Source organism: Agelaius tricolor, unplaced genomic scaffold (genome assembly GCF_023055355.1).
Source record: "Agelaius tricolor isolate 1412-34295 unplaced genomic scaffold, bAgeTri1.0.p SCAF_28, whole genome shotgun sequence".
Taxonomy (NCBI): Eukaryota; Metazoa; Chordata; class Aves; order Passeriformes; family Icteridae; genus Agelaius; species Agelaius tricolor.
Genome location: NW_027269288.1, coordinates 8,381,723 through 8,407,369, shown reverse-complemented (window position 1 = coordinate 8,407,369; position 25,647 = coordinate 8,381,723). Strand labels below are relative to the sequence as shown.

General features: G+C 53.8%; 1 protein-coding gene across 4 annotated transcripts; it reads left to right on the top strand.

Moving 5' to 3' along the window:
* The first annotated feature begins 585 nt into the window (after positions 1-585).
* On the top strand, positions 586-25,313 carry SPSB1 (splA/ryanodine receptor domain and SOCS box containing 1). 4 transcript variants are annotated; one of them, XM_071448930.1, is made up of 4 exons: positions 987-1,201; positions 2,184-2,345; positions 18,710-19,514; positions 23,331-25,313. In XM_071448930.1, exons 3-4 carry the CDS (start codon positions 18,821-18,823, stop codon positions 23,456-23,458), a joined length of 822 nt encoding a protein of 273 aa, XP_071305031.1. In that variant the 5' UTR covers positions 987-1,201; positions 2,184-2,345; positions 18,710-18,820; the 3' UTR covers positions 23,459-25,313. The 4 variants fall into 4 exon arrangements, with proteins under 4 accessions (XP_071305033.1, XP_071305031.1, XP_071305030.1 ...); XM_071448932.1 differs by lacking the exons at positions 987-1,201; positions 2,184-2,345 and adding an exon at positions 586-769; XM_071448929.1 differs by lacking the exon at positions 2,184-2,345 and having other exon boundaries at positions 991-1,201.
* Positions 25,314-25,647: the final 334 nt, after the last annotated feature.

Below are 25,647 nucleotides of genomic sequence, written 5' to 3'. Positions count from 1 at the left end.
CCTTGGAGGTATCCCATGCAATATGGCTTGCTGAATTTATGACAATCCACGGCTTTGCAGCTTGAGCACTATTGCTACAAACCAGTCTTTTTGTCCGGAAACACTGAAAAATTCATCATCTCAAAGGGGCACTACCGGGTCAGATTTGTCCAAAGGGTTGTTCTTGGAATGAGAACTGAAATTAACAGAATTGTATTTCTCAGGTTTATTTCGGTAAACAAATGAGTCTTTAAAAAGCAAACAGACATTCCCAGGAGTGACTGAAACAAATCACAGAATCACAGAATAGGTTAGGTTGGAAAAGACTTCTGAGATCTCCGAGTCCATCCTGCGACAGAACACCACCACGCCACCCGGAGCATGGCACAAAGCGCATTCCCCGAACACCTCTGGGCACGGAGACTCCGCCACCTCCCTGGGCAGCCCCTGCCCGTGCCCGATCCCCCTTTTCGAGGAGAAATGCGGAACTCTGGGGGGCTGTGCGGACACCGAGGATGGAGCCGCCACCGAGTGCCCGGAGATCCCCAGCGCCACGCCCGGGGCTGCCCGCTACTGCCAGCCGTGCCTGGAGCGAGGGTGGCAGAACGGCACCGAGCAGCGCAGATGGCACACAGAAACGGGCTGGAGCAGCAGAACGGCACCGAGCAGCCCGGATTGCACACAGAAACGGGCTGGAGTAGCAGAACGGCACCGAGCAGCCCGGATTGCACACAGAAACGGGCTGGAGTAGCAGAACAGCCCGGAACAGCCCGGATCGCACACAGAAACGGTGCCGCCTGCGGGCCGGGGATGGGTACAGGGGCCGCCGCTGCGGGGCTGTCGCTGTGCCCCGCGATCGCGAACTCCGCCGGCGGCAGCGCCCCGGATCCGCTCCGTTCCCAGCCCCGCCGCTCCCCGGCCCCGCTCCGTTCCCGGCCCGGCTCTGCAGCTTCCCCCGCCGGTCCCGCTCCGTTCCCGGCCCCGCTCTCAGCCCGGCCCCGTTCCGTTCCCGGCCCCGCCCGCCGCCGGCGCTGCCCGGGCGGAGCGGCCGCGCCCCGGGCCGGGCCGGGGGCGGAGCGGGGCCGCGCCGGGCGCTATTTGGGCCATGTGATGCCGGCCCGGCCCCGCTGGGCGCGCCGGGAGCAGCGGGCGCGGGGCTCGGCCTGCCCGGGCACGGCACGGCACGGAGCGGGGCCATGGTCCGGCGGGCAGCCCGGGCACGGTAGGAGCGGGGGGCGGGCGGTGCGGGGCGGCTCCGCGGCCTCTCCGCGGCCTCTCCGCGTTCGGTGCCCGCCGAGCCGAGCGGGGCCGGGCAGGGCCCGCGGGCGGTGCCAGCTGCGGAGCCGGGGCGAGGCCGAGCGCCGGCCGCAGCCCTGCCGGGCCCGGTGCTGGCAGCGGGGAGCGGCCCCGGTGATGGGGCGAGGGGCGCCGGGGGTTCCAATGGTGTTGTGAGGGGCACCGGTGATGGGCTGAGGGGCACTGATGGGGTGCTGGCCCCGGGGGGCCCCGGTGATGGGCTGCTGGCCCCGGTGATGGGCTGCTGGCTCCGGTGATGCGGTGCTGGCCCCGGGGGGCTCCGGTGATGCGGTGCTGGCTCCGGTGATGCGGTGCTGGCCCCGGGGCTCCGCAGCCGCGCCGGGGATGCCGCGGGAGGGGCGGCTGCCGTTGCCCGGGGCCGTGTGCGGGCTCGGAGAGCAAACACCGATAACCGGAGCGGTTCGCTCGGTAGGACAGGGGGGTTGTTCCTTCGGGGTCGGGAAATTACCGCGGGGGCTCCGGAGCACGCCTTACCGGGTCTGGTTACTGTGTCTCTTTGCTTACTACATAAACCTCTGCGAATTCAACGGGGACTTACATAATCCTCTATCTGGAGGACCTAGGCTGTTGTTAAAAGGTCAGTCTTGCTGTAGCCTCCTGCTGGACTGTGCCGTGTTTTGTCCTTATTCTCTGGCTAAAGTGGGCAGCCGGGGTGCCTGGTGGCCATGCCTGATTCAAAAACTGTCAATTGTGTGAGCCGTGGCTCGAGATAAGGAAGTTTACAACATGATTGTAAAAATGGGAGTTGCTCCTTGGAGACAGATCACCTCTTTTTTTTTTTTTTTTTTTTTTTTCCATGACAGCGATGCAGGATGGCTCAATGAACCTTTTGTCCCAGGAGTAATCTGTGTCTTTCCCACTCCTCTAACATCTGATTTCTACACCAGATGCAGCGTTGCAAAGCTCAGTAGCACAGACAGCTCAGTCTTGCTGGTGTACGTTGGCTGCTGCATCACCAGGACCAAACTGTGCAGAGCCTCCAGGGCCTCACAGTGAGAGTGGGATGGTCAGAGGGGCTCTCCCAGCCTGCAAGGAAGGATATTTCCGTGGTGAGTTAATAAGGGAACAGCCAGGAATGCCACAGAGCCATGCTGCTGTTTACAGAAGTGGAGGAGCATCTTCCCTGAGCTGCCCTGTCCCTCCCTGCCCTGTCACCCTGCTGGCCCTGCCGAGGCTCTCAGTACTGGTGCTGATGGATGCATAAAGCAGCAATTTGCTCCTCACCCCCCTCAGAGGCAGGGGATGAGCTGCAGCAGTGCATTCCTCAGGGGATGTTGGGCTGTTGCAGGGCAGCAGCCCTCGCAGGCTCTCTCCTCTGCTCGGGAGGTTACTGAAGTGCACTCTGATGTGCTTTGGGGCTTGTTTGTAAACTGCTGCTGGATGCTGCTGGGACGTGGGCTGGTGTTCCAGGAACTGCCCAGCTGCTGCGTGCTGTGTTTGTGTGCAGCCCCTCGCTGCTGCTGGAGCTGGGGAATGGCCTCTGCTTGTTGCTCTCCTGTCTCTGCATTGGTTTTTTCCCCTGGACCCTATTTCCTTTCCTCAGTAAAAGTGAAAGCAGTCTGCAAGGTCTGCTTGTCTTGTGAGGGCTAATTAAGAATTCATTAAGTTCCTGGAATTAAAAATCTGTAGCTGATGAGCCAGTGAGGACACTGTGCCAGGGTTTGGGACTGAGTGCAGACAGTGCTGACAGACAATACTCCAAGTCACAATGTGGCTTTTGAAGAATATAAGATGTGGGATGGAGTATGTCCTGTGGCTCTCTGAGGTTTGTGCCTTGGTCAGATTTTGTGGCTGATGCCTCCGCATACATTGGAATTGGCATCTGATGGGCTCTGAGAGGCCAGGGCAAGTGGTGGCTGTAATTTTGGGCTTTAGTACGCTTGTATTTACTGAGCCTGGAGTCACCCAGGGCTGAGGATTAACTGGGGCTGGCAGGGAGCACCAGTGAGATGATTTCAGCTCCTCATGTCCTGTGGCAGGAGCCTTGTTCATGCCTTAGCTGGCAGAGCAGCTCAGCACATCAGCAGTGAGGAGCAGCTGAGAGCCCTGCCCGAGCTCTGAGCTTCCCAAACCTGGTGTCTGTGGCTGCCTGTGGAGCTGCTGCCCCACTCCTTGGTGTCTCCAGGTGTGTGATGGAGCTCGTGCCCACAGCTTGCCCTGCCAAGTCACGAGTCAGACACCAGTTGCTCTCAGACAAAGCTCTGTGATGCCTGCAGAGTCAAAGTGAGTAAGTGTCTGGTACCAGACTGCAGTCACTGGGTTCCTTTGCTGGTGGCCTTTGCAGAATGAGCTCATGTCAAGGTGTTGACTCACTTTCAGTTACTGCTCTGCTCTGGAAAACAAAGAAATCTTCCCTTGAGTTACTCCATGTGAGTAATTGGTGTAGCTGCCTCTGTTTCCATGAATAATTGCTGGGGGAAGAGTGCAGTTGTCCTTAACAAAGATGGGATGTGGGCTACAGGTAATGGCCAAATACTCTCTGCTGAGTGTGAGAAAATACAGCTAAAAAATAATAGTTTCCAAGCACATGGTGGGGAAAATGTGCCACTGTTAACTGTGTTTTCCCAGGGACTACTAAAACATCCATTCCCTTTTAACTCTGTACTGCTCTGACCTTAATGGTAATGCTTTGGAAACTCCTGGGATAAAGTAAATTGGTCTGTGGCATTGGTCAGAAAATTCTCTTGCAGACTAAGTGGTTTTTACAGGAAAAAGAAATATCCTCCTTCTGGGTGTTAATTTGGTGCAGGAACTGCCTTTATCTGTAGCTCTGGGGTGGCACGAGCTGCCTGAACTCTGGAGTGTTTGAGGGAAGGAGGTACAAAAGAAATTTCCCTGGTGAGAAGGGTTTGGTGTGGGCTGTGTGGAGGTGGTGGGGAAGGCACTGACAGAAGCCTGGGTGCAGCGTGAGCCGTGTCCTGCTGCCAGTGAAGCTGAGTCAGCTGTGCCAGCCCTGGGGCTGCAGGCTGCCCTGGCAGAGCCCTCAGGGCTGTAGGAACGCTGCTTTGGCTCTTGAGGAAAGAGGAGAGGGCAGGAGGGTGTCCTGGAGCACAGGGAGGAGCAGTGTGAGTGCTGCTGCTGGGGACAGCTGTGTCACATCTGTCCTGCCTGGCACTGCTCTGAGGGCCCTGAGCTGTGCAGGGCAGCTGGTGCCAAGCTGGCAGTGAGTGTGTGTGTGCCCCAGGGAGCGTGGTTGGAGGGATGAGGGCTGCAGGCTGCTCCTTCCTCATCCCCTCCATGTGTGGCCCTGCTGCCACGGCTCCCTGGGCACTCCCAGAGCATCCAGGGAGTGTTTCCCTGCTGGCTGGGCTGGGCTGGATGCCAATGCCAGGCTTTATTTGTGGGCTCTGCCATGTGGCTCGTCCTGGCAGTGGGGTGGAAAAGGTGGAAAGTGTGCTCTCTGTGCACAGTGAGGGGCTGGGGTTGGCAAGGCATGGGCCTGCCAGTGTCCATGTGGAAGATGCCTTGTCATCCTCCCTTCTGGTTTTGTGTTGTACTTAGCAGCATTGCAGGTCAGATTCAGAGTCCTTTGGGTTAGCATCTTTTCCTCATTTAATACAGAAACAGCCACATGTCTTTGCCTTAGCTTTTTTCCTTAATGCTGGAGGGCCTTGTCCACTGATATTTCCTTGTCTCGTGGCTTTGTGAGTTTTCTTCTGTTCTAGAACATGGGAAGGCAGACTTCAAGATGAAGCAGTGCTGCTGCTGTGTAACAGTAAAACTCCCCCTGGGAGGAGAAAGTGGCACATTTCTTTGTTCTCTTACAAAGCTTTCTCTTTTAAGGAGAAAGCTTTTTACTTAAAACAAACAAACAAAAGGACCCCAACAACCAGCACCATCTGCCAGATATCAGAGTGAGAGCCATTGAGAGCTTTGGGGCAGAAGGTGGTGATGTCTGAATGGAGTTACCAAACATGGGCTTTTTCTTGTCGCCTGGAAGGGGAATTTGATGAAGCTCCTAAGTCAGAGCAGCTGTGTGGATGTTAACTTCAAACTGCTTTCTTTGGAGAGCTGGTATGTTATCAAGGCAGGAATCTGTCCTGAGGAGATCCCAGATGGGGCCTTGACACCATAAATGTACAAAGGCACTCAGTTGCACAAAAACTGTAGAAACAACTTCGTTCTGAAGAACGTGAGCCACGGATGGTGGAGTGCCAAGAAAAGCAAGCAAGGGGTAAGGCCAGGCAGTTCTCTACATGAGAAGGCTGCATTGGTCTCAGATGTTTAGAAATCCTTGGTGCAAACTTCTCCGTGGATAAATTCTGGTTTGAATGGCCTCTTGTAACTGAAAATCTACTTAATGCAGACGTGTGAAAAACGCCTGCATCCTGGCTATAGTGTTTGGAGGTTAGTAGCAGGCCCTGGAGTTTGCCAAAGTGAGGTTCTTGCCCTGATGCCCTAATTCATTGCTGGTGGCAGGTCAGGCCCCTGGCCCTGTGCTGCAGGGAGAGCAGCATTGCTGCTCAGTGAGAGGAGAATGAGAATGACTCCTGAAATGCTCCCACACAGCCGCCTGTGCTGCTTCTGCTGAGACTGGGGGTGCTGGGTGTGAGGGGCTGTGCTGTGCTGGCAGCAGCTCCGCGTGGAGAATCTCCCTTGATATTCAGTCACCCTTGAGTCTCCCTTGGTTGTCAGTGCCATTTTAAGGCTGAACCATCACGTTTACACGTGGGCAGTGAGGGAGGGGCTGCTTTGTCCCACGCCAATCCCAGGGCAGTCCTGCATCTGGGGTCTGAAGGCTCAGGAGGTGCCCGTGTAAAGGAACACCCAGAGCTGTGTGAGCAGCTGGTGAGGGGTGAGCTGAGCTGGGAGGGCTCCTGTCCCCGGTTCCTGTAAACTCCAACAGCTGCAGAGGAAACCTGCTGACCCTTGTGCTGAGAAGGGCTGTGGGGCTGTGTGCATCCAGAAAGTACCTGGCTTGATGCCTGTGGGCAGGAAATGGAGATGCTTGGACTCTCTGTTCCGGGCTCGTGTGACAGGCGTGAGCTGCTGCAGGCTGTGCTGTCCCCTCTGTCAGGGCTCTGAGCACTGGCTGCCCTGCCTGGTGTCCCCACGGTGTCACTGCCGTGTTCTGGGGCTGTGCATGGGGCACACTGTGCACTTCAGCTGGAACAGGCTGGAGCTGGGCGTGGGAGGGAATCAAACTATTGAATATTAACCTACAGTGAGCCAGTGTGATGGTGTTCACAGGGGTCTCAGGCTGACGGAAGAGACAAGAATTTGACTCTATATTTTAGAAGGCCTGATTTATTGTTTTATGATATATATTACATTAAAACTATACTAAAAGAATAGAAGAAAGGATTTCCTCAGAAGGCTGGCTAAGAATAGAATAGGAAAGAATGATAACAAAGGCTTGTGGCTCAGACTCTCTGTCCGAGCCAGCTGGGCTGTGATTGGCCATTAATTAGAAACATCCACATGAGCCCAATCCCAGATGCACCTGTTGCATCCCACAGCAGCAGATAACCATTGCTTACATTTTGTTCCTGAGGCCTCTCAGCTTCTCAGGAGCAAAAAATCCTAAGGAAAGGATTTTTCATAAAAGATGTGTGCGACAAGCCAGGGTGATGCTTCCCTCTGTTATTCCCCTGTTCCTCACCCTGCAGCGTTCTGGGATGCTGTGCTTCCCTCTGGCAGGGATCAGAGGGCAGCTGGGAGCGGTGCCAGGCTCAGAGCTGGCTCTGGGGCTGATTCAGGCACAGGCACCTCCCAGCCCCTGCCAGCACAGCACAGTCTGCAGGGCAGGAGGCTGCACAGTCTGCAGGGCAGGAGGCTGCACACCTGTGCAGTCCTGATTGCACAGGATATTGCTGCGGGGTTAGCAGAGTGCCACGCTGGCCTGCCAAGGTGCAGAAGGTAAAAAGGGGCAGCTAATCTCAGCTAACCTGCTGCTGTGAGCTTGGGAGATGCTGAAAATCTGGGGAGTGGAGACAGACCAGCACCAAACTGTGCTTCTGGGGTTCCAGGCTGTGCGTTTGACTTGCTGGAGGTTGAGATGGGGAGAGGAAAAAGGGCAAGGTGTGTATCTTATGGTTTTTAATGGATCAGTGACTGAGCTCCATCCTGGGACTTGGACACTGTCATTTCTTGATAGTTGCCTTAGTTAATTGATCTTCAGGTGATCCACTCAAGGACCAACAAGCTGCTAAATAGCTGGGTTTTTTAAAGCGTGTCAAGGAGCAGCTTTGGAAGGAATGGAGAGCTTTCACTCAGCTTTTTGCTGACACTTGGTGCTCCTGGCCCTCTGGCTAGCAGGGTGTCAGGTGCCTGCAGGTGCTGCCTCTGGTGAGATTTTGAAGGGGCAGGTCCTGTGTGCCCACAGTGCCCACACAGGTCCAAGTCTGCGCTTGTGCCATGAGTAACAATCACGTTAAATCCCAGCCTTTATCTGGGTAATCTGATAGAGCCTGGTGTGACACGGAACTGGATTTGCAGGAGGCACAGCTCTGTGTGTCAACACTTCCAGAGGGAGGGGACGCCTGGGGAGATTGCCTGGAAGGAGCAGTGCCCACATCTGCAGGGAGGATTGTGCAATTGCCCTCTGCAGAGCAGGGCACTGCTGTGCTGGGTCCCCCCAGGATGGCAGAGGCCTCCAGTGCTTGCCAGTGAGTCTGCTGCTGGGCTTTGGGCACTCTGGGAGGGAGTCTGTGCTCCTGGTGCACTCCACTTGGTGTGTGTGTGTGTGTGTTTGCACACTTGGTGTGTGTGTGTGTGTGTGTATTTGCACACTTGGTGTTTGTATTTCTCCTGTAAGCACCTGTAAGTTAAACAGGATTTCCACTGGCTGCACCTGGGACGTGGCAGCAGCCCCTGGCTGAGCTGAGCAGGTCAGGCTTTAGGCCAGAGGTGTGCAAGGCTTTTGGGATGCACCTAGGAACAGGCAAGAGCAGAATGAGGCCAATGTCTTATCCTCTGCTGTACTGATTTCTGGGATAAATATAGCAATGCTTTTTTGTTCAAATGGAGGAGAATTGCAGGTTTTGGTAAGAAATCAGAATTGAGTGGCTCCTGGAGCTTTAGATGGAAGAGATTTCTTGGAGCAGGTGGGCTCTGGAGAGCAGTGTGCTGTGTATTAGGGCTGAGGACAAACCCCCCTGTGTGTTTAAGATGGGAGAATGGGGCTGAAGCTTACAGTCACTCAGGTGGAGAGGAAGGTGTTACAACCAGCACTTGTTCAGAGGCATGTGCTCTTATGTTATTTGGATTAGGCTGTCTTCAAACTTGGCAAAAGCACCACCCAATCCTCAGTCTAGACTGGCTCTGAAAGAATCCTTGGCCTCATGGGAATCTCCATTTCAAGGTGCACAGCAGAAGGCACAGCAGGGATTGCATTGGCACAAAACCCTTCTCAACAGGAAAATGTTCAGTGTGCTCTCAAACCTTGTTCTGGCACACCTGGGAGGACCACAGAAGGAGGCTGTGCAGAAATGGGGTTGGAGCCAGGCTTGTGGGGCCAGGTGTAATCCTGGGGTCCAGGTGGCCAGAGCTGATGGCCCAGCAGGTGGCAGGGTGGCAGCAGGGACAAGGTGGCTTTGCAGGGCCCTCTGTGGAACCCTGTTTTGCCTAGAGGGTCACAGAAGAGCTGGGCAGCCCAATCACCTGTGCTTAGATGGGTTTCTCCAGGGTGAATAGCTCCACAGCCAGCTCTGTCCATCCTGGCTGGGATCTCCTAGGGATTGGTGTTACCTGGGGAGGTGCAGGTGATGCTTCCATTGAATGTCAGCAGTAGCAGTGTGATGAGCTGACTGCAGGAATAAAACCTCAAGGTGAATTTAGTCTGGTGGGAGGTTTTCATGGAGGAAAAGGCTGTTGGATGTGGTGTCTTTGTTTGATGTTCCAGACATTGGATATTCCAGACAGTTCACATCTGTCCTGTGTTTGGGAGGTTGTGGTGCACGGGCTGCTGGGTGGCAGTGGCTCTCTCACTGCTTTCAAACTGGTGTTTGCACACAGCAAATCTTGGCCAAGCCATCCAGGCTGCTCCAAAGGAGGAATCAGAACCTCAGCAGCAGCCAAGAAACAGCTGAACATGCTTTGAGACTGAGCAGCCCAGAAAAGACAGAAGCCTACACTGGAGACAGCATAGCTGCCTTATCTCTGCTGTTCTTGATCTCTACATTTGAAAAAGCAAGGCAGCTTCTCTTCTGCTTGTTGCTGAGTGTGTTGAGTGCATCTTGCTTCAGAACAGATCTCTTGCCTGTTTCTACAAGGCTGCTTCATCCCTGTTTCTTAACTTCTATTAATCTGTCTCAACCCTGGTTTTCTGACTGGAAACTTTCCATTGATGTCATGGGAGCTCTCCGTGGCCCACATCAAATAGCTGGGTTCACCAGGAATTAAGTGACTCTACAAATGTTTATGTTAAACACTTATTTGGAAGGCATGTTGACTGATGAGGACCTGTGGTGGCTGTGGTATGTGGGGAGGATAGGTTGGCTGTACAGCCTTTGTCTTGCCTTTGAAGGCTGGAAGTGCTGGCAGCTGTGGAGTGCCCGGATAAGGGCTCAGGAGTGTTTCATCACTGACTCCTGCACTGCAGAGGTCTCTCTGTGGGTCACCCTCGTGGAAAGGACGGCCAAGTCTGGATAGTCACAGCAGAAAGCTGTTGGCATAATTACAGGTATGGAATTTTGTTGTTTGAGAGGGGAAAGCCACAGTTTAGTCTGCTGAGGAGCCCTAGGGAGGGAAGGAGGGACATGTGTGTTCTTCAGACCCTGCTTACTCAGGCTCCTGGTGGTGTCAGGGGGTTTGGAAGGTGGAAACAGGGGATAAAAACCACCCTAGCATTCCCTGTCACCAGCCCAGGCTCAGCTGCTGAGCAGTGGCTGGCTCCCTCCTCCCCTGCAGGACACGGTGCACACTGGAGGGGGTGAGGAAACCACTTTAAATATCACTTCATCTACAGAGTTCAAGCTTGTGAAGCTGTTGCTTAGGAGTGAAATTCTGAGTGTGTCCCAATAAGACTGAGGGGCAAATCTCACCCCTTGCCACTTGAAGTAGTATTGCAGCTACTGTGAGCAACGCTGCAGTGCATGTCCTGGTCACTTGTTTTGGCAAAAACATTTGTTCTGCATTACCACAACTGCTATTTCCAGGAAAAAGTTGCTCTGGGCTATCTGGCCACCTTACAGTGCAGATGTCCTCTGAAAGCAGCATGTGCATTCCTGCAGCCACAGTTTGCATAATGTGCTTTTATCCTCCTCTCTTTTTGGTGCACTCTGCACTTGCAAATATGATTTGTCTGGTTGAGCTTTTACAGGGATAAAGCTTCAAGCAGGCAAGCTAGAAAGGATCTCAAAATTGCTGCTTTGTGGAGTCTTTTGGTGGATGATTTAGGAAGGCAGCCAAAGCTTTTGGGTCACCCTGGCTGTCTCAGAGCACCACAGCCATTCCCAGGGACCCTTCCAGGTGATGGGGAAAGCAGAACCTTGCATCACTGAGCCTGTGCTCACTGCCAGCTCCAGTGAGATGTGCAGTGTCTCTTCCTAATTATGGGATGTCCCAGGTCAATTATAGCTAAACACAGAGCCCAACCATGTCATTAAACTTTTTTGGCTTATGACAAGTCAGAAATCCAGCATCATCCCGGCATGCTCTGCTCTGGGGAGTTGCTGAGTGTGTTCCAGTAAAGCTGGCAGTGTGAGCAGTCTCTTGTGCAATCTGTCTGCCAGGAATATCCTCTTAGTTCAGCACTTGGGAACTGCTGGGCCATCCCTGCTTGTGGAGTGTGCTCCTGGACAGGGAGGGCTCCCCTTCCCCAGCCTGTGCTGGAGTGCTTGGCTGAGTGCTGACAAATGTCTGGGCACTGCTCTGGTTGTGTTCACCCAGCTCGTCCCTTGGGTTCCTTGCTCCCGTGTTGGAGTTGCAGAGCTCCTGGCAGCTGCCTGGGGAGCAGGAGGTGAGCAGCACCTCTTGGGGAGCTGGCAGCAGGCTGGGTCAGGCAGGGTGCCCTGGGCACGGGGATTCTCCCTGCCCGACGTTCCAAAGGCTTTAAAGCAGCTTCCCACACTCCCTGCACTGGGGATCCGTGCCTCGCTCCTTGCACCGCGCAGGGATGGTGCTGATGGAGCCTGGGCAGAGCACAACTGTCACTGCTGTTTGCTGGGCTCTGCCTCAGTGCCCAGACACCCTGGGGCTGCTCTGCCATGGGCTCAGGGCTTCCTGCTGCTGTGGGAGCCCTCTGGGAAGCTCTGCACACCTGGGGGAGGGAGAAGGAGCTGGAGGCTGAAGCAGGGATGTTGTGGACTTGAGCAAGCCAAGGTCTGGGTGACCCTGGTATAGCAAGCTTGGATTTGTCTGGGCTCCTCACCTCAACTGGCTGCTGCAGTGATTGGAGAAGAGAAATTGCATCTTCTGGCTATGTTGTTGGATTTGGAAAGGGTTTTTCCACAGCTTTTGTTATGTTTAAGGGTGGTTGTTGTTCCCAGATTAAACTTGAATAGAAAACATAAGGCTGCTGCCAGCTTTCTGTCACAGACACCTTTTATCTTGCATTCATCTCTTCCAAGCAGATGCTGCTTTCATTTCTTCTACTTCTTTTTTTTTCTTTTTTTTTTTTTTTTTTTTTTTTTGCTACAAGACTAAAATTAACAGCCCTTTGATGCAGTATTTCAAAGCAAAGTACCTAGTTAACTTTGATAATAATAAAACTGCTGGTTTTATCTTGGAGGTAATTCTGTGTTCCTTGGAGACGAATGTGAGAGCTGGGAGCTCCTGAGCCCTGCGTGCTGTGACAGGTGAAGGTGCAGGTCCGTCCTCACCTGGGAGCACCAGAGGCTCCCTCTGGGCTGGGAGGTGCAGGTGGAGCTGAGCAGCTCGAGGGGAGGCTGCAGGTGGGAAAGGAGGTGTCAGACACTGGTGCCATGCACAGGCTGTGTGCAGGATGTTCTCCTCACAGGTGCAGTTTCAGGGGTGCTAACCACAGCCCGAGGTGTGGAGGGACTGGGGGAGCAGAGTCCTCCAGGCAGCAATCTGTGTCCAGAGCTGCTCCTGCCTCCAAAGACTTGTCCTGAGCATCCAGATTTTGGCTTTCATCTTTTCCACTTTGAAAGAGCAGCCCTGTTCCTGCAGTGCTTCCTTAGAGGTGATGGGAGGGCTGTTTGCAAGGGCTGTTTCCAGAGGGAGGACACTGAGGACAGACAGGGCTGAGCCCCAGCCTTGCTGCTGTACCAGGGATGGAGAATTCCTAAGCCCAGGCTGTGGGATGGCCAGGGCAGGCAGAGAAGATGCTGTTGTCATCATTCAGCACATGACAGGAACTGTCTGATGCAGCAGGGGCATATCTGCTGTGCAGGGCATGGCCCAGGATCTCATTTCAGAGCAGGGCCAGGGAAATACCTGCTGGAACTCACCTTGGGAGGTGGCTTTGCCTCTGGGCAGCTGCTGGAGGCACTGCAGGATCTGGCAGGCTCTGGGGCTCTTGCCTTAAAGAACCTGTGAGGAGCCCCTGCTCTGGGAGCATTGCAGGGTGGTGACTTCTGAAAACATCCTTGTGCTAAGTGAACAGAATGGTTTCCTAAACAGTATGAAAAAAGTCACTTCCTCAGTGACTCAGCTGTCTCCTCTTGTGAGGCTTTTGTCCTCAGTGGTGACACCCTCAGACTCTACAGACCTCAGGATAGGAAGAACCTGAACCTGCAGTTCAAAGGGTGAAACATCCACTGGGGTCTTCACACACGAGGGTGCAACCTCAGCCCTATTCTTCAGCACTTGGGAAGCCCAGGATGGAGAGATCTGGGTAAATGTTACAGAGGAATGCTGTGTTTTTCCATGTACCAAGGTAAGGCAATAAGGCATGTGAACTGATCCATGGTTGTGTTGCTTAGAGTAATTTGCTGTGTGGTGTGAAGGCACTAACAGCTGGGACAAGGGGTTGAATTCACTTGTTTAGGATTGATTTGACCTGAGGATAAACACAAAATTCAACCTGAAACTGGCTGGTTAAGGAACTGGAGTGACCTGGACAGGGAGGAAGATGCTTAACCCCAAGGATGAGAAGTTTTGGAACAGGTTGCCCAGAGGTTGGGCAGGCTCTGCTTTTGAGGTTTACAGGAGTAAACTGGTGAGAGAGAATAAGATTGGAGTGCCAGGGAAGCAGGGATGGAGCATAACCTCAGTTGTGCACCACGAGGCCCTGGTTTTGCTGAATGTGCTGCTCTGGCCTCTGAACCAGAGCAGCACCCAGCTCCTGGTGCTGTGGGAGTCTCTTGGAGGGAGCAGAGACTCCCTTGCAATGGGCCAGGATCTGTTTGTTGCCAGTGCACAGCCCAGGTTTCAGCGGTGCTGTCTCTGCAGTGAGGAGCAGTACCAGACACTTGCACAACTTCCCCTGTGGCTGGGATGTATTTGATGTAAATGCATGTGCTGCAGCTTCAGACACAATAAACGTACTTGGGAGTAACAGGCTGAGTAATCTGGTGCTTGGCAGCTGCTCTGCTGTGGGGATTTTTGCTTTACTGTTAGCAGTGCTTGTGACATCCTTAAATGAAAAAAGGAAGAGACAGCAACTGAACAATTTAATATTAGAATAGCTCAAGCTCCAGCTGCTTACCTGAGAGGAGGGGTCCTGCTGGGTCTGTGGCTCCTGACACTGATGTTGGGCTGCCTTTAGGAGCAGGGATTGACTCCTCACACTCCACTGTGGGTGTTTTCAATCCATCTGTCTGGGAAATGCTCTGCCCTGCTGTCACCTGGGAAGGGACACAGGGGAGTTCTGGTAGGCTGCTGCTGAGAACGTGGGTTTCTGTTAAAAAATTAATTAATGAACTGTTTTTAGGGGAGAGCAGTGCCTTGGTATCCAGGGTTTTGTACTGATGGGTTGGTGGTGGTGTTGGCCACAGCCAAAAAAGTGCTTTTGCTACAGGAGTGGAAACTCTGGGCACAGGTAGAAATATCAACCATCATTCTTTCCACCCACTGCTCCCCTCATTATCAGACAAAACTCATGAATCCAGATAGTTCAACAGAGATGAGGGATGGACAGTGGGCAGTGTAGGCTGCAGATTAAGTGGGGAAATAACAAAAAGCAGGGAGTTGTTGTGCAAGAGGGTGGCTTGTTCTGGATTATGTGGGGTTCTTTAATGCAAATAGTGCAGAACATAAACATTTACTGTTTAAAATTCACGGTGGCTTAATTGTGGAGGAAATGCCTCTCTAAATGCAGCCTATCCAGTGCTGCAGGGCAAACCATGCAGCCAGCAGGGCAGTTGGACCAGGCCTTCCAGGTGCTGCTGGGTTATAACACTGGGGGCTGTGTTTGCAATGTGCCAGGCACAGATTCCAGCCTCAGAGGGTTGTGAGGCTTCTTCTGGAAGCAGGGCTTGTGTGCAAGGTCTCCATAACACAGGGAAAATCAGGTGGAGGTGGACAGGTACAGAGGTGCAAGGAAGGTGAACCTGTGGATATGAGTCTCTGCCTGTGACCTTTCCTCCTGCTGCTTATGTGACTTATTTGTGGTGGTTTTTAGTCTGCAGGCAGGTTGTAGACACATCTCTTGGGTGCAGCCAAGGAAATTGGGAGTGTGGGAAGTCTCCACCCAGGCCAGGTGTGACAGTGTCAGTGTCACAGCCCTCCTGGGCCAGGTGTGACAGTGTGACAGCCCTCCTCCACCCGGGCCAGGTGTGACAGTGTCAGTGTCACAGCTCACCCAGGCCAGGTGTGACAGTGTCAGTGTCACAGCCCACCCGGGCCAGGTTCTGCAGCAGGCACAGACACACACTGCAGCTCACCTGCTGCGTTTCAGGTGCTCAGAACTAACAGCAGGGAAAATGGGGTGTCCTGGCTCTTTGGGGCTGAGCTCTGGTGCTGTTAGAGGCTCCTTCCCTCTTCACCCCTCCTAAGATGGGCTGTAGCATTGCTGACCCACCTTGGCTTTTAGCTTGAATATCTCTGATCAAGGGGTCTGCTCTCAGCCCAGGGAGGGGAAATCCCTGGTGTGGGAGCAGTTCTGAGGAAGGGAAGGCGTTGTGGAGGGTGTTTGTGGGCTTTCTGACTGTGCACATTCCTACCTGCCAGCAGAATGGGAGCTGTGGGGCTCCTTTGGCTGTTGGCTTGCAGGGTGGACATTCAGCCCAAGAAAATTAACCAAGTTTTCCTTTTGCTTTCCTAGTGAAATCATAGAAACCTGAGCAAAACTACAGTGGGTTTCCCAGTCTCATTCACTGGTGCTGTCTGGGATCCTTTGGTTCAGCTTCTAGAGCTGTTAGCAAGTCACTGACCATGTGCAGTAATATATATAATTTCCTTTTCTTCTGCTGAGGTGTCTCTAGGGCAGGGCTCTGATTCATTGTCTGCAGAGCACCCAGAGCCTGTGAGGTGTGTAAAGGTTTGGCCTCTTATCTGTACAAGTACACCTAATGAATTTATGGGAAGGAGATAAAGCCACAGTAAACTGACTTGAAGAAATAAAGTAAAAGTGGATCAGGAATGAAGGAGCTGAGGATCCTTCGTGTGTTCCTATTGTTGGTGCTGTAGGTCCTGTAGGTGCAGAGCAAGGGAGGGACAAACTCTGTGAGGGACCTGAGCTTCTGAGCAGCAGAGAGGAGCTGGAACCAGCTCTGCCCTGCCACAGGCAGTGGCTTGCTTGCAGAGCTCTGTTCTCCCTATTTAACAGCAGGATTTTCCTTCCATTTCAATGTCTCTGCTGTCTCCTGCCCTGATCTATTTGCAGCAAGCAGTTGTTTTGGAGCCTGGCATTTCCTTCTAGCATGGCAAACTGACAGCCTGAACACCTAAATGGAAGGGAGAGCTGATTCTCACTGAAAACAGCAGGGAATCCTTTTCTCTGAGGCACCCTTAGACTTTCACTCCCTGGTTTTTAGGCCCATGAGGTTAACAATAGAACTGGCAGTAGCCTGGGAGCAGGAGTGCATCCTGGGGATGAGCTGGTGTTGGCAAAGCAGAGCAGAGTTGCAGCAAGCCTGAGCTGTTGATAAGACAGATAAAAGCACTTTCAGTGTTTACATTTTACTTAAACCTGTAGCAGCTCAGAGGTTTTGAAGCAGCTCATTCCCCAGCCTATCTTCTCATTTATGGCTGGCTGTGGAGCTGCCCAGGGCGTTAATCCATTAATTTCACTGGATAAGCCTTTCTGTCTCCCTGCTGCTGCAGGAATGTGCCTGCACTGTCCTGTGCATGCCGAGGCTTTTCCTTTTAGGAGGTGAGGGCATGGTTGTGCTCCTGGCTGCAGGGCAAGGTGCCACTGTGCAGTGCCAGGCCGGGCTGTGGGCAGGGATTATTGCCTTGCCCCAACAAGGAGCTGGACTGCACTTCAGTCCTGGCGTGGGCTGGCTGTACCTGCCCTGCTCGCACTCTCACCCACCCTCTGCTTCAACCTTTTCCCTTTCTCTTTATTCTGGCCATTGTCTGTCATCTGCAGTGAGCAGTGCCTGGGAAAGGCTCCTGAGCAGTGCAGGGGCTGAGTGGTGCCCGTGTTTGGGACCTTCTGGGCAGAGCAGGCACTCAGGGCTCTCTGCCCCTGCTCTCTCTCTGGGGTGATTCCCTTTCCCTCCCTGCTGCAGCAGCCTCAGAGAAATATGATGAAGCTTATGCTGGCAAAAGGCAAAAAGCCACAGTGAACAAGGCATTGTTTTGCTAATGAAGAGTGCAGTTGTATTCCCTCACTTCTGCTGAGTGTTTTGTGCTTCAAAGAGTTCTGCACTCCTGCAGTCTGCTTTGTTTTGGTTCTTGTTTCCTATGCTGTGTTCTCACATGTACTGCACAGGAAATCTCTGCCTCTCCTCCCTCTGCCAATGTTTTGTTCCCTTATCCCAATCAAAATTCCAGCAGCTGGATTTGCCTATGGGCTCCCACGTGTGCCGTGCCAGTCCCTTGCTGACAGCTTTTGTCCGTGTGCCTCAGGCCTTGGAATGCCAGGAGAATTCACCTGGTGCTGCTGCCTGGGCTTCATCCCAGCTGAGCCAAGAGCCTGCACTGAACCTTTTCCAAAATCACTTTGGGTCAGCTTTAATGTGCCTCTCCCAGGGAAGCTCAGCTGATGTCTGCTTTGGTTTGCTCTTGGGATGCCTTGGCTGGAGATGCTGCTGTCCCTTGTCACCTGAGGGGCTGTGATCCATGGAAATTCATGGGCCACAGCAGCTCAGCCATGAGCTGTGGCAGGAGGATGCCCTGCCATCCCCTGCTGCCCTCCCTCAGCTGGTTCTGCTGTTATTGCTTTTTTCAGCTGGTGACCAGCTGGCTTACACAGTCCAGGATTTGTCTGGATGTTGTGGATGGCATTTATTTCACTTCCAGGATGTGTGGTGGTCATCTCAGCAGCTGATAACATGGTTGGAGCCTATTTAAATGGCATCTTCTGTCTCAGTGCCCAACATCTGAGGTCCCTGAATAGTTTGAAATATCTGTACTGCAGCCTGTGCATTGGGATGTGACTTTAAAAAAATCTCAGGCATTTTCCTCTCCATTCATGATCTTTAAAAAAAGTGGGTAAGGAAAGAAAAAATAGTCTTGTCTCTTGTTACTTAAGAATTGGGATTTAGCTCACTGTTCCAATGGGGTACCTTGGTAGGAAAAGACTGTGGGGAAGCTGCTGAATTCACCCCTAACCCAGAACACAGTGAGCCCTCCCTGTTCACCTTCTAGCTGAAGCCTTGCTGATGTCCAGTAATCTTATTTTTAAACCAGATCTGGTTCATGCTCTATTTTCTATGCCAGATGAGGTCCTTGGTTGTGAGTAAATGTTGTGACTGTAGCTGGCAGGAGCGCTGCATGATTGCCTCACTTCAGGAAATGTTAAAATAACACTTTTTTTTCTTAGAAAGCTCGTTTGCACCCCTCCCACTTCTAATTCTCCTAATAGCTGCCCCCAGTTTGGCAGCTGTGTGACAGAGGGCTGTTTGTGTTGCTGAGTGAGAGCAGAGACACTGGAGTGGATGCAGTGCTGGAGGAGAGGTGCACAGAGTGAGCAGGGACCTCTGGCCAAGCTGGCTTAAACCTCTCAGAGGTTTCTCTGCAATCTGGAAGGAAAACTGCTCAACTGTGGGAAGGATCTTGCTCCTCCCCCTGGACTCTGCAGCTGAAGCTGGGGATTTTTTTCCCTCTTGGAGAAGAGAAGCTGCTCACTTGGGACGAGCCCGGCAAAGGTTTATCTGCCCTTGGCTGCAGGGGTTTGGAGGGGCCGGAGCTGCTGGGATGAGGGTGCCCCAGCAGCTTTGGTCTGCTGCTCTGGACTTGCAGCCAGGCCCCCGAGGTACTCAGCACAGCTTTAGCTGCAGGGAAGCGTCTCCCCAGCCCTGCGCCCGTGGCCAGCTGATGTGTGCACCCCTCCTGGCTGGTGGAAGGGAAGCACACCTTGTTGGGATAAACAGATGAATGCAGTGCTCTGTGAGTGTGGCACGCAGGGCTGAGTGTGCTAATGTTTAACCCGTCTCTTGTTTTTCTTTCCATCCATTAGGCAATCCTGAGTGGTGCACATCTGGACAAAGCCTCCTGGCAGCCTTTCCTGCGGGGCTGGATGACAGCAGGAGCTGCCAGGTAACTCGATGAGCCTGTGAGGAGGCCAACCATGGGTCAGAAGGTCACGGGGGGGATAAAGACTGTGGACATGAGGGACCCTGTGTACCGGCCGCTGAAGCAGGAGCTCCAGGGGCTGGACTACAGCAAGCCCACGCGGCTGGAGCTGCTGCTGGACATGCCCCCCGTGTCCTACGAGGTGCAGCTGCTGCACTCGTGGAACAACGACGACCGCTCGCTCAACGTGTTCGTCAAGGAGGACGACAAGCTCATGTTCCACCGGCACCCGGTGGCGCAGAGCACGGACGCCATCCGCGGCAAGGTGGGCTACACGCGGGGGCTGCACGTCTGGCAGATCACCTGGGCCATGCGCCAGCGCGGCACCCACGCCGTCGTGGGGGTGGCCACGGCCGAGGCGCCCCTGCACTCCGTGGGCTACACCACCCTCGTGGGCAACAACCACGAGTCCTGGGGCTGGGACCTGGGCCGCAACAGACTCTACCACGACGGCAAGAACCAGCCCAGCAAAACCTACCCCGCCTTCCTGGAGCCCGACGAGACCTTCATCGTGCCCGACTCCTTCCTGGTGGTGCTGGACATGGACGATGGCACCCTGAGCTTCATCGTGGACGGGCAGTACATGGGGGTGGCCTTCCGAGGGCTCAAGGGCAAAAAGCTGTACCCGGTGGTGAGCGCCGTGTGGGGCCACTGCGAGATCCGCATGTGCTACTTGAACGGACTGGACCGTGAGTATGAGCCCTGCAGCACTGCCCTGACTGCCCTGCTGGGCCATCCCAGGCCATCCTGAGCCATCCCGGGCCATCCCAGGCCATCCTGGGCAGGGTTCTCCTCTTCCTGCAGGGGGGAGTGTGATGGTGTTCACAGGGGTCCCAGGATGAGGGAAGAGATGAGGATCTGACTCCATGTTTCAGAAGGCTTGATTTATTGTTTTATGATATATATTATATTAAAACTATACTAAAAAAAATAGAACAAAAGATTTTATTACAAAGTTAACTAAGATAAAAAAAAGAATGATAACAAAAGCTGACTGTGATTAGCTATTAATTAGAAACAACTCTATGAGACTAATCACAGATTCGCTTGTTGCATTCCACAGCAGCAGATAACCTTTGTTTACATTTGGTTCTTGAGGCTTCTCAGCTTCTCAAGGGGAAAAATCTTAAAGAAAAGATTTTTCATAAAAGATGTCTGTGACAGGGGAGGGTTTGTGTCAGCAGCAGCACTGCTGGGTGCAGCTCTGAGTGAGTCCCCCATGGAAAGTGCACAGAGTCTGTCTGTCTGTCTGCACACCTGTGCTGTCCCCAGGGCACTCTGCAGGGAGCAGGCAGGGCTGGGGAGGTGCTGTGGTGGCAGGAGGTGATGCCAGTTGTCCAGCTAGAGATGGGAAACCTTGTGTTGCTGCCAGAAGAGCAGCAGGAACGTTCTTCTGACAGTTGCATTGCTGGCACTGCAATCCTGGTGTCTCTCTACAGAAAACAGTCTCTGGGACAATCCCCTTCCTTCAAGGGGATGTTTAAAATCCCTTGCAGGCAAGAACAGGGACAGATCTTCCCCTCTAAGATAAAATGGGAATGTTTTCCATCTTTCAGAAGAGTGGCTCACTCCCCTGCCTCTCTCAGAGCAGGGTGTGCTCGTTTCTAGCAGGGGCTGGGTGCTGTTGTCAGCCCAGCTCACATGCCAGCCCTTTTACTAACCAGGCAGATCAATCTCTAGCTAAGCTTAGTAATAAATTTGGCTGTCCAAATGTGCTCAAGTCTGTTATCTCTCATAGTCAGAAGTTCCCATGGGGCCAGACTGTGACTCAGTCTTCTGGGTAGGGTGGAGGAGAGAGGTGAAGGATGTGGATTAAAATCTGGATTTATGTCACTAGTGAAATAAATTTGGCAGTATTGGTATGGAGAGCAGTTTCCCCTGCATTCCAGAGCAGTGTCTGCCTGAGGGCTCTTGTGTTTGTGCTGGAGGTGTCCAGCACTGGCAAACCCTGAGTGCCACAGAGCTGCCACCAGAGAACTGAGCTGTCAGAGTGACCAGGAGAGCCTTGCAAAGGGACAGGAGCAAAATGTGCAAGTGCTTTGGGAAACTCACTCCCACTCTGCCAGAGCAAGCAGAGAGCTCTTGGCAGAGCCCTTTCTCACCCAAAGAAAGCCCAGCTCTTCCTGCCACAGCAGCTTCGAGGGTGGCAGCAGCTCCAGGATCCAGGTTCTGCTGCAGGGCCCGAGCCAAAGCCTGCAGCTCCATCCAAGGCAGGGAGTGTGGAGCTGCTGGCACCGAGCTGCTGGAGCAGGGAAGGGCCACCTCCAGGCTGGAGCTGTGGTGTGAGCTCTGGGCTGAGCAGTGAATCGTGGGCAGCAGGCCAGCAGGGATGGGATGCTGTTCTGGCACAGGCAGAAAGAAGGTGTCTGGCTCTGAGCACTTGGGAGCACTCAATGCAGCACTGTCCAGGGATTGTGGTGCTTGTGAATGGAAGGAGGTCAGCTCTGTGTGTGTGTATGTGTGTGTGTGCTTTCTCTGCTGCTCTGCTCACCCTGGGATGGCAGTGCAGAATAGGTGAGGACAGACCCGAGTCTCTGTGGAAGAGCCTCTCCTTTAGAGGCCACTGAACTGAAATGTGATTGTCCTGTGAGAACCTAAAGGCTCTGGGGGTCAGGCCCCTGGTGCTGGGGGTGCTGGCTGGGCAGTGCCTCTGTCCCAGCTGTCCCTGTGCAGGGCAGGCAGAACTGGGGCAGACTCTGAATGCAGACCCTGGGTCTGTGGCCCAGTGCTCAGAATGAGCTGCCCTGGGCAGTGCCAGGGAGTGCTGCCAGGGCTCTGTGCAGCGTCCCAGGCAGGGCACAGAGCAGCAGTGTGTGTCCCTGAGGAGGGGCAGCAGGGACCCTGGCATGGGGGAGCAGCACACGGGGCAGGGCTGGGCACAGGACAGGTGGCACAGGACAGCACTGGGGAGTGCTGGGCTTGGCAAGCTGTGTGAGCCCTCAGGTTCATGTGGTGTGGAGCTGGAGGCATCTACCAAAGCTGTGGCAACTGCAGCTTCTGAGCCAAGCTCACCCGTGGGTGCTTTCAGGTGTCTGTGAGCAAAGGAAGCTACCTAGTGGTGCAGCAGAGCCCTCAGGCCATGGAAGGATGGCATTTATCTGCTTTGGGATGTGTCAGCCCTGGCTGGGGCAGGAGGAGCCCCTCAGGCCTGAGCAGTGTCAGGGTGAGCTCTGACAGGCTCAGCAGTGAGCAGCTCATGTGATTTTTCCTCCTCTGGCTTTGACCTCAGTCCCCTCTGTGCTGTGAGTGACTCCTCAGCAGCCAAAGGCCCCGTGTGCCATTCCTGAAAAACTTGTATTATCTTGTTCAGGGGTTTAAGTACAGGATGCAGAAAAAGATAGCCAAGGGCTTGTATCCTTCCTGGCTCTGTGCACGGGAGGGACTGCTCTGCTGGGAAGTGTCAGGGTGCAAAGCTTTGACAGATGGCTCTGCTTTCCTTGGGAGCTGTGCAGTACAAATGAGGGGCTGACAGCTGTTCCCCTCCTGTGTGAGATAAATCATGCTGCTTTCAGGGTGCCCAGACCCCCGAGGCTCTGGCTGCTGTAGCCTTTTCCTGCAGTGACTCTACAGAAGTCTCTGGGTACTGCAGGAGAGGCAGGAGCTGCAAGATGTGTTCTGACTGGAACTGCAGAGGAGGAACAGCAGCTGCTGTTGTGGGGTTGTTCCATTCACACACGGGCTGGAGTGGCCTGCGGACACCTCGTGCCCTGCTGCTGGAGTGCTCGGTGGGCTGGAGCTGTGAATGGCTGAGTGCTGCACACCTGCCAGGGGTTCAGAGCTCCTGGGGGTTACAGGCAGCAGGGTGAGGGAGTGAGTGTGCACCTTGTGCCAGGGGTTCAGTGCTCCTGCTCAGAGTTCCTGGGGTTTAGAAGCACCAGGGTGAGGGTGTGAGTGTGCACCTTGTGCCAGGCATTCAGTGCTCCTGCTCAGTGTTCTCTGGGAGTTTAGAAGCAGCAGGGTGAGGGTGTGAGTGTGCACCTCGTGCCAGGTGTTCAGAGTTCTCTGGGGGTTTACAAGCAGCAGGGTGGGTGTGCACCTTGTGCCAGGGGTTCAGTGCTCCCTGGGGTGTAGAAGCAGCAGGGTGAGTGTGTGAGTGTGCACCTTGTGCCAGGGGTTCAGAGTTCCCAGGGTTTACAAGCAGCAGGGTTGAGGGTGTGAGTGTGCCCCTTGTGCCCCTCATTCCAGTGCTCCTGCTCAGAGTTTCTCTGGGGGTGTAGAAGCAGCAGGGTGAGGGTGTGAGTGTGCACCTTGTGCCAGGCATTCAGTGCTCCCTGGGGTGTAGAAGCCGCAGGGTGAGGGTGTGAGTGTGCCCCTCATGCCAGGCATTCAGTGCTCCTGCTCAGAGTTCTCTGGGGGTTTACAAGCAGCAGGGTGAGGGTGTGAGTGTGCCCCTCATTCCAGTGCTCCTGCCCAGAGTTTCTCTGGGGGTGTAGAAGCTGCAGGGTGAGCGGGTGAGGCTGCTCCCCCTGGGCAGGGCTGGTAATGTCTCTGCTCTCTCTCCCCAGCTGAGCCCCTGCCTCTGATGGACTTGTGCCGGCGGGCGGTGAGGCTTGCCCTGGGCAAGGACAGACTGGCTGAGATCCCCACGCTGCCCCTGCCAGCCTCCCTCAAGAGTTACCTGCTCTACCAATGACCCCCAGCTCCAGGACAGAGGTGGATGGAGCCGCCCCGGGCCCTGCCCTGCTGGAGCTGCCTGGCCAGAGGATGGATTCCTGCATTCCTGCATTCCTGCCACTGCTGCAGCCCCCGGTGCCCCCGGGCAGCCCTGGCTCTCAGCTGAGTGCTCTCTGCTCCTTGGGAGTCCCTTCCCCAGCACACTGTTCCAGAGGAACATTGACAGAGCTCTGTGCTCCCCTCTCCTCCTGGGAAAAGGCTGTGCTGCCTCTCTGGGCTCCAGGGGAATGGTTCTTCTGTACCAGCCAAAGGGAAGGATGGTGAGAAAAGAATAATGATAAATGTAAGAATTGGAACAAGATCTGAGGAAGAGGAGGCATTAGGAATAGAAATGTCGAGACCACGTCCTGAGAATGGAAAGGCTCAGGATGGCCAGCGGAGTTGGAAAGAGTCTGGAGTACCATAAAGAATTAATTGATGAGTTTTTAAAAGCCAAAAAATAAAAAGTACAACCCCGAGCCCTGAAACACCAAAACCAAGAGCCCTTCCTCCACCAGGACACTTCTGAACTTGGAGAGGGTGGTTGTGTTGCTGATGTCTGTGTCTGTGCTGGGATTCTCACCTTGCTCTGTTGCTGTTTCCCAGGTGGTGACTCCTGCTGCCTTGTTTAGCACCAGTGCTCATCCTGCTCTGTCCTGCCTCCTCCCCGGGGCTCTCACAGCTGATTTTGCAGTCAGGCTGTGTCCCCACCCTCCTCCTCCCTGACTGAGAGCTGCACCTTTGCTCTGGGGTCCCTGGCTGGGGTGGGACCGTGTGTGTGAGCTGTCACACATCTGGCACACATCTGGCACAGCTGCAGCTCCTGTCCCCTGAGCTCTGCCCCATGCTCCGCCCTCAGAGAAACCTCCATGTTCACTAATGGCACTGCCAGGGAATTCTCTCCTTATAAGCTGCTTAAATCCACCCGGGCCAGGCTCAGTTCTGTCCCAGACCACCCTAATCCCCCTTAACTCCGCAGCAGGAGGGGCTCTCTGCCCTCTGTCCCAGAGCAGGGGGCACAGGGGCTCCAGCAGCAGCCCCAGGGCTCAGACAGGCCAGGGGGGATCTTCAGGCACAGCAGGAGGAAACTGAACCTCTCCAGAGCTGGGGAGCAGGAGAGAGCTGCAATAAACAGGACAAGCAATTCAGGCAAAATCAGCACATCCCAAATAGATCCTCAGTAGCCAGGTAAAGAGGTGACACTCCTTGGTTAGCAGGAGCTGCTCTCTTGACCTCTCCACAGGTTACTATGCTGCCTTTCTGGGGTTATTTTGCACATTTCTTTGTGGTTTTTTTTCCTTGAAAAATGTTTGTGTGATTGTTTTGTTTTTGCTTTTGAGTTATCCCTTCAGTTTTGTGTAGGTACAAATGAGTTTAGTTGTTGAAAATGTTAATATATATATGTGGGGTGTATGTATAAGAACATGTTTTAAACAGCTGCTGTAGGGTACATTTTTGAAAATAAACTACTTGCATAGTATATTTTTTAAAGCACAGAGTTGGTGCCAAGACTGGGTGGGGTGTGATGTGCCCCTTTTTTATTCTAATATTATATGAGTTTTTTTTTTCAACGTAGGGGTTTGTACTAGTTTCTGTTGCAGGGTGGGACACAAAATTCAGTGTGTGGAGCCCTGCTTGGTTGCCTTCAACTTGAACCAGTGTCTTCCAGAACTCCAGGGAAGAAGCTGTGTTCTCCCTACTTCTGCTGCCCTTTGTGCTCCCTCATTTCCATCTCTCCTCACTTCACCAGGACATGACTCTGTACAGTTTAAAATCCTTTCTATTTTATGACTGTAGATAGCACTCAGTAACCTAATAAACTTTATTAAATATTACCTTGTGGTGGGTTTTATTGGCATGAACTGATCAGATTTCTTTGTGCCATGTTTCTGCATGAGCAGGGAGTTTATTCCCAAGGAGCCTGCCCAGACAGGCAGAGCAGGGGCTGCCTCTGCCTCATCCCTGCTTGGAAAAATAACGATTTACCTCTGAAATATGTGCACAGGTGGGGGCAGGCTGCAGCTGTGGGACAGGCTCAGGTGTGGAAGCTGAGTGTGTGCAGCCCCTCAGTGCCTCAGGGATGGAGCTGGGACAGCCCTGGGTTCCTGCTGGGGCCTGGTTTACAGCTGGTTTTGCACTGCTTGCCTGCTGCTGTGCCCTCTCTCCAGC

Bases quoted from the DNA above. Each gene is read 5' to 3' on its own strand.
- SPSB1 (XM_071448932.1), top strand. From the start codon at position 18,821: ATGGGTCAGAAGGTCACGGGGGGGATAAAGACTGTGGACATGAGGGAC. The intron at 19,515-23,330 runs GTGAGTATGAGC...CTCTCTCCCCAG, and splicing joins CTACTTGAACGGACTGGACC to CTGAGCCCCTGCCTCTGATG.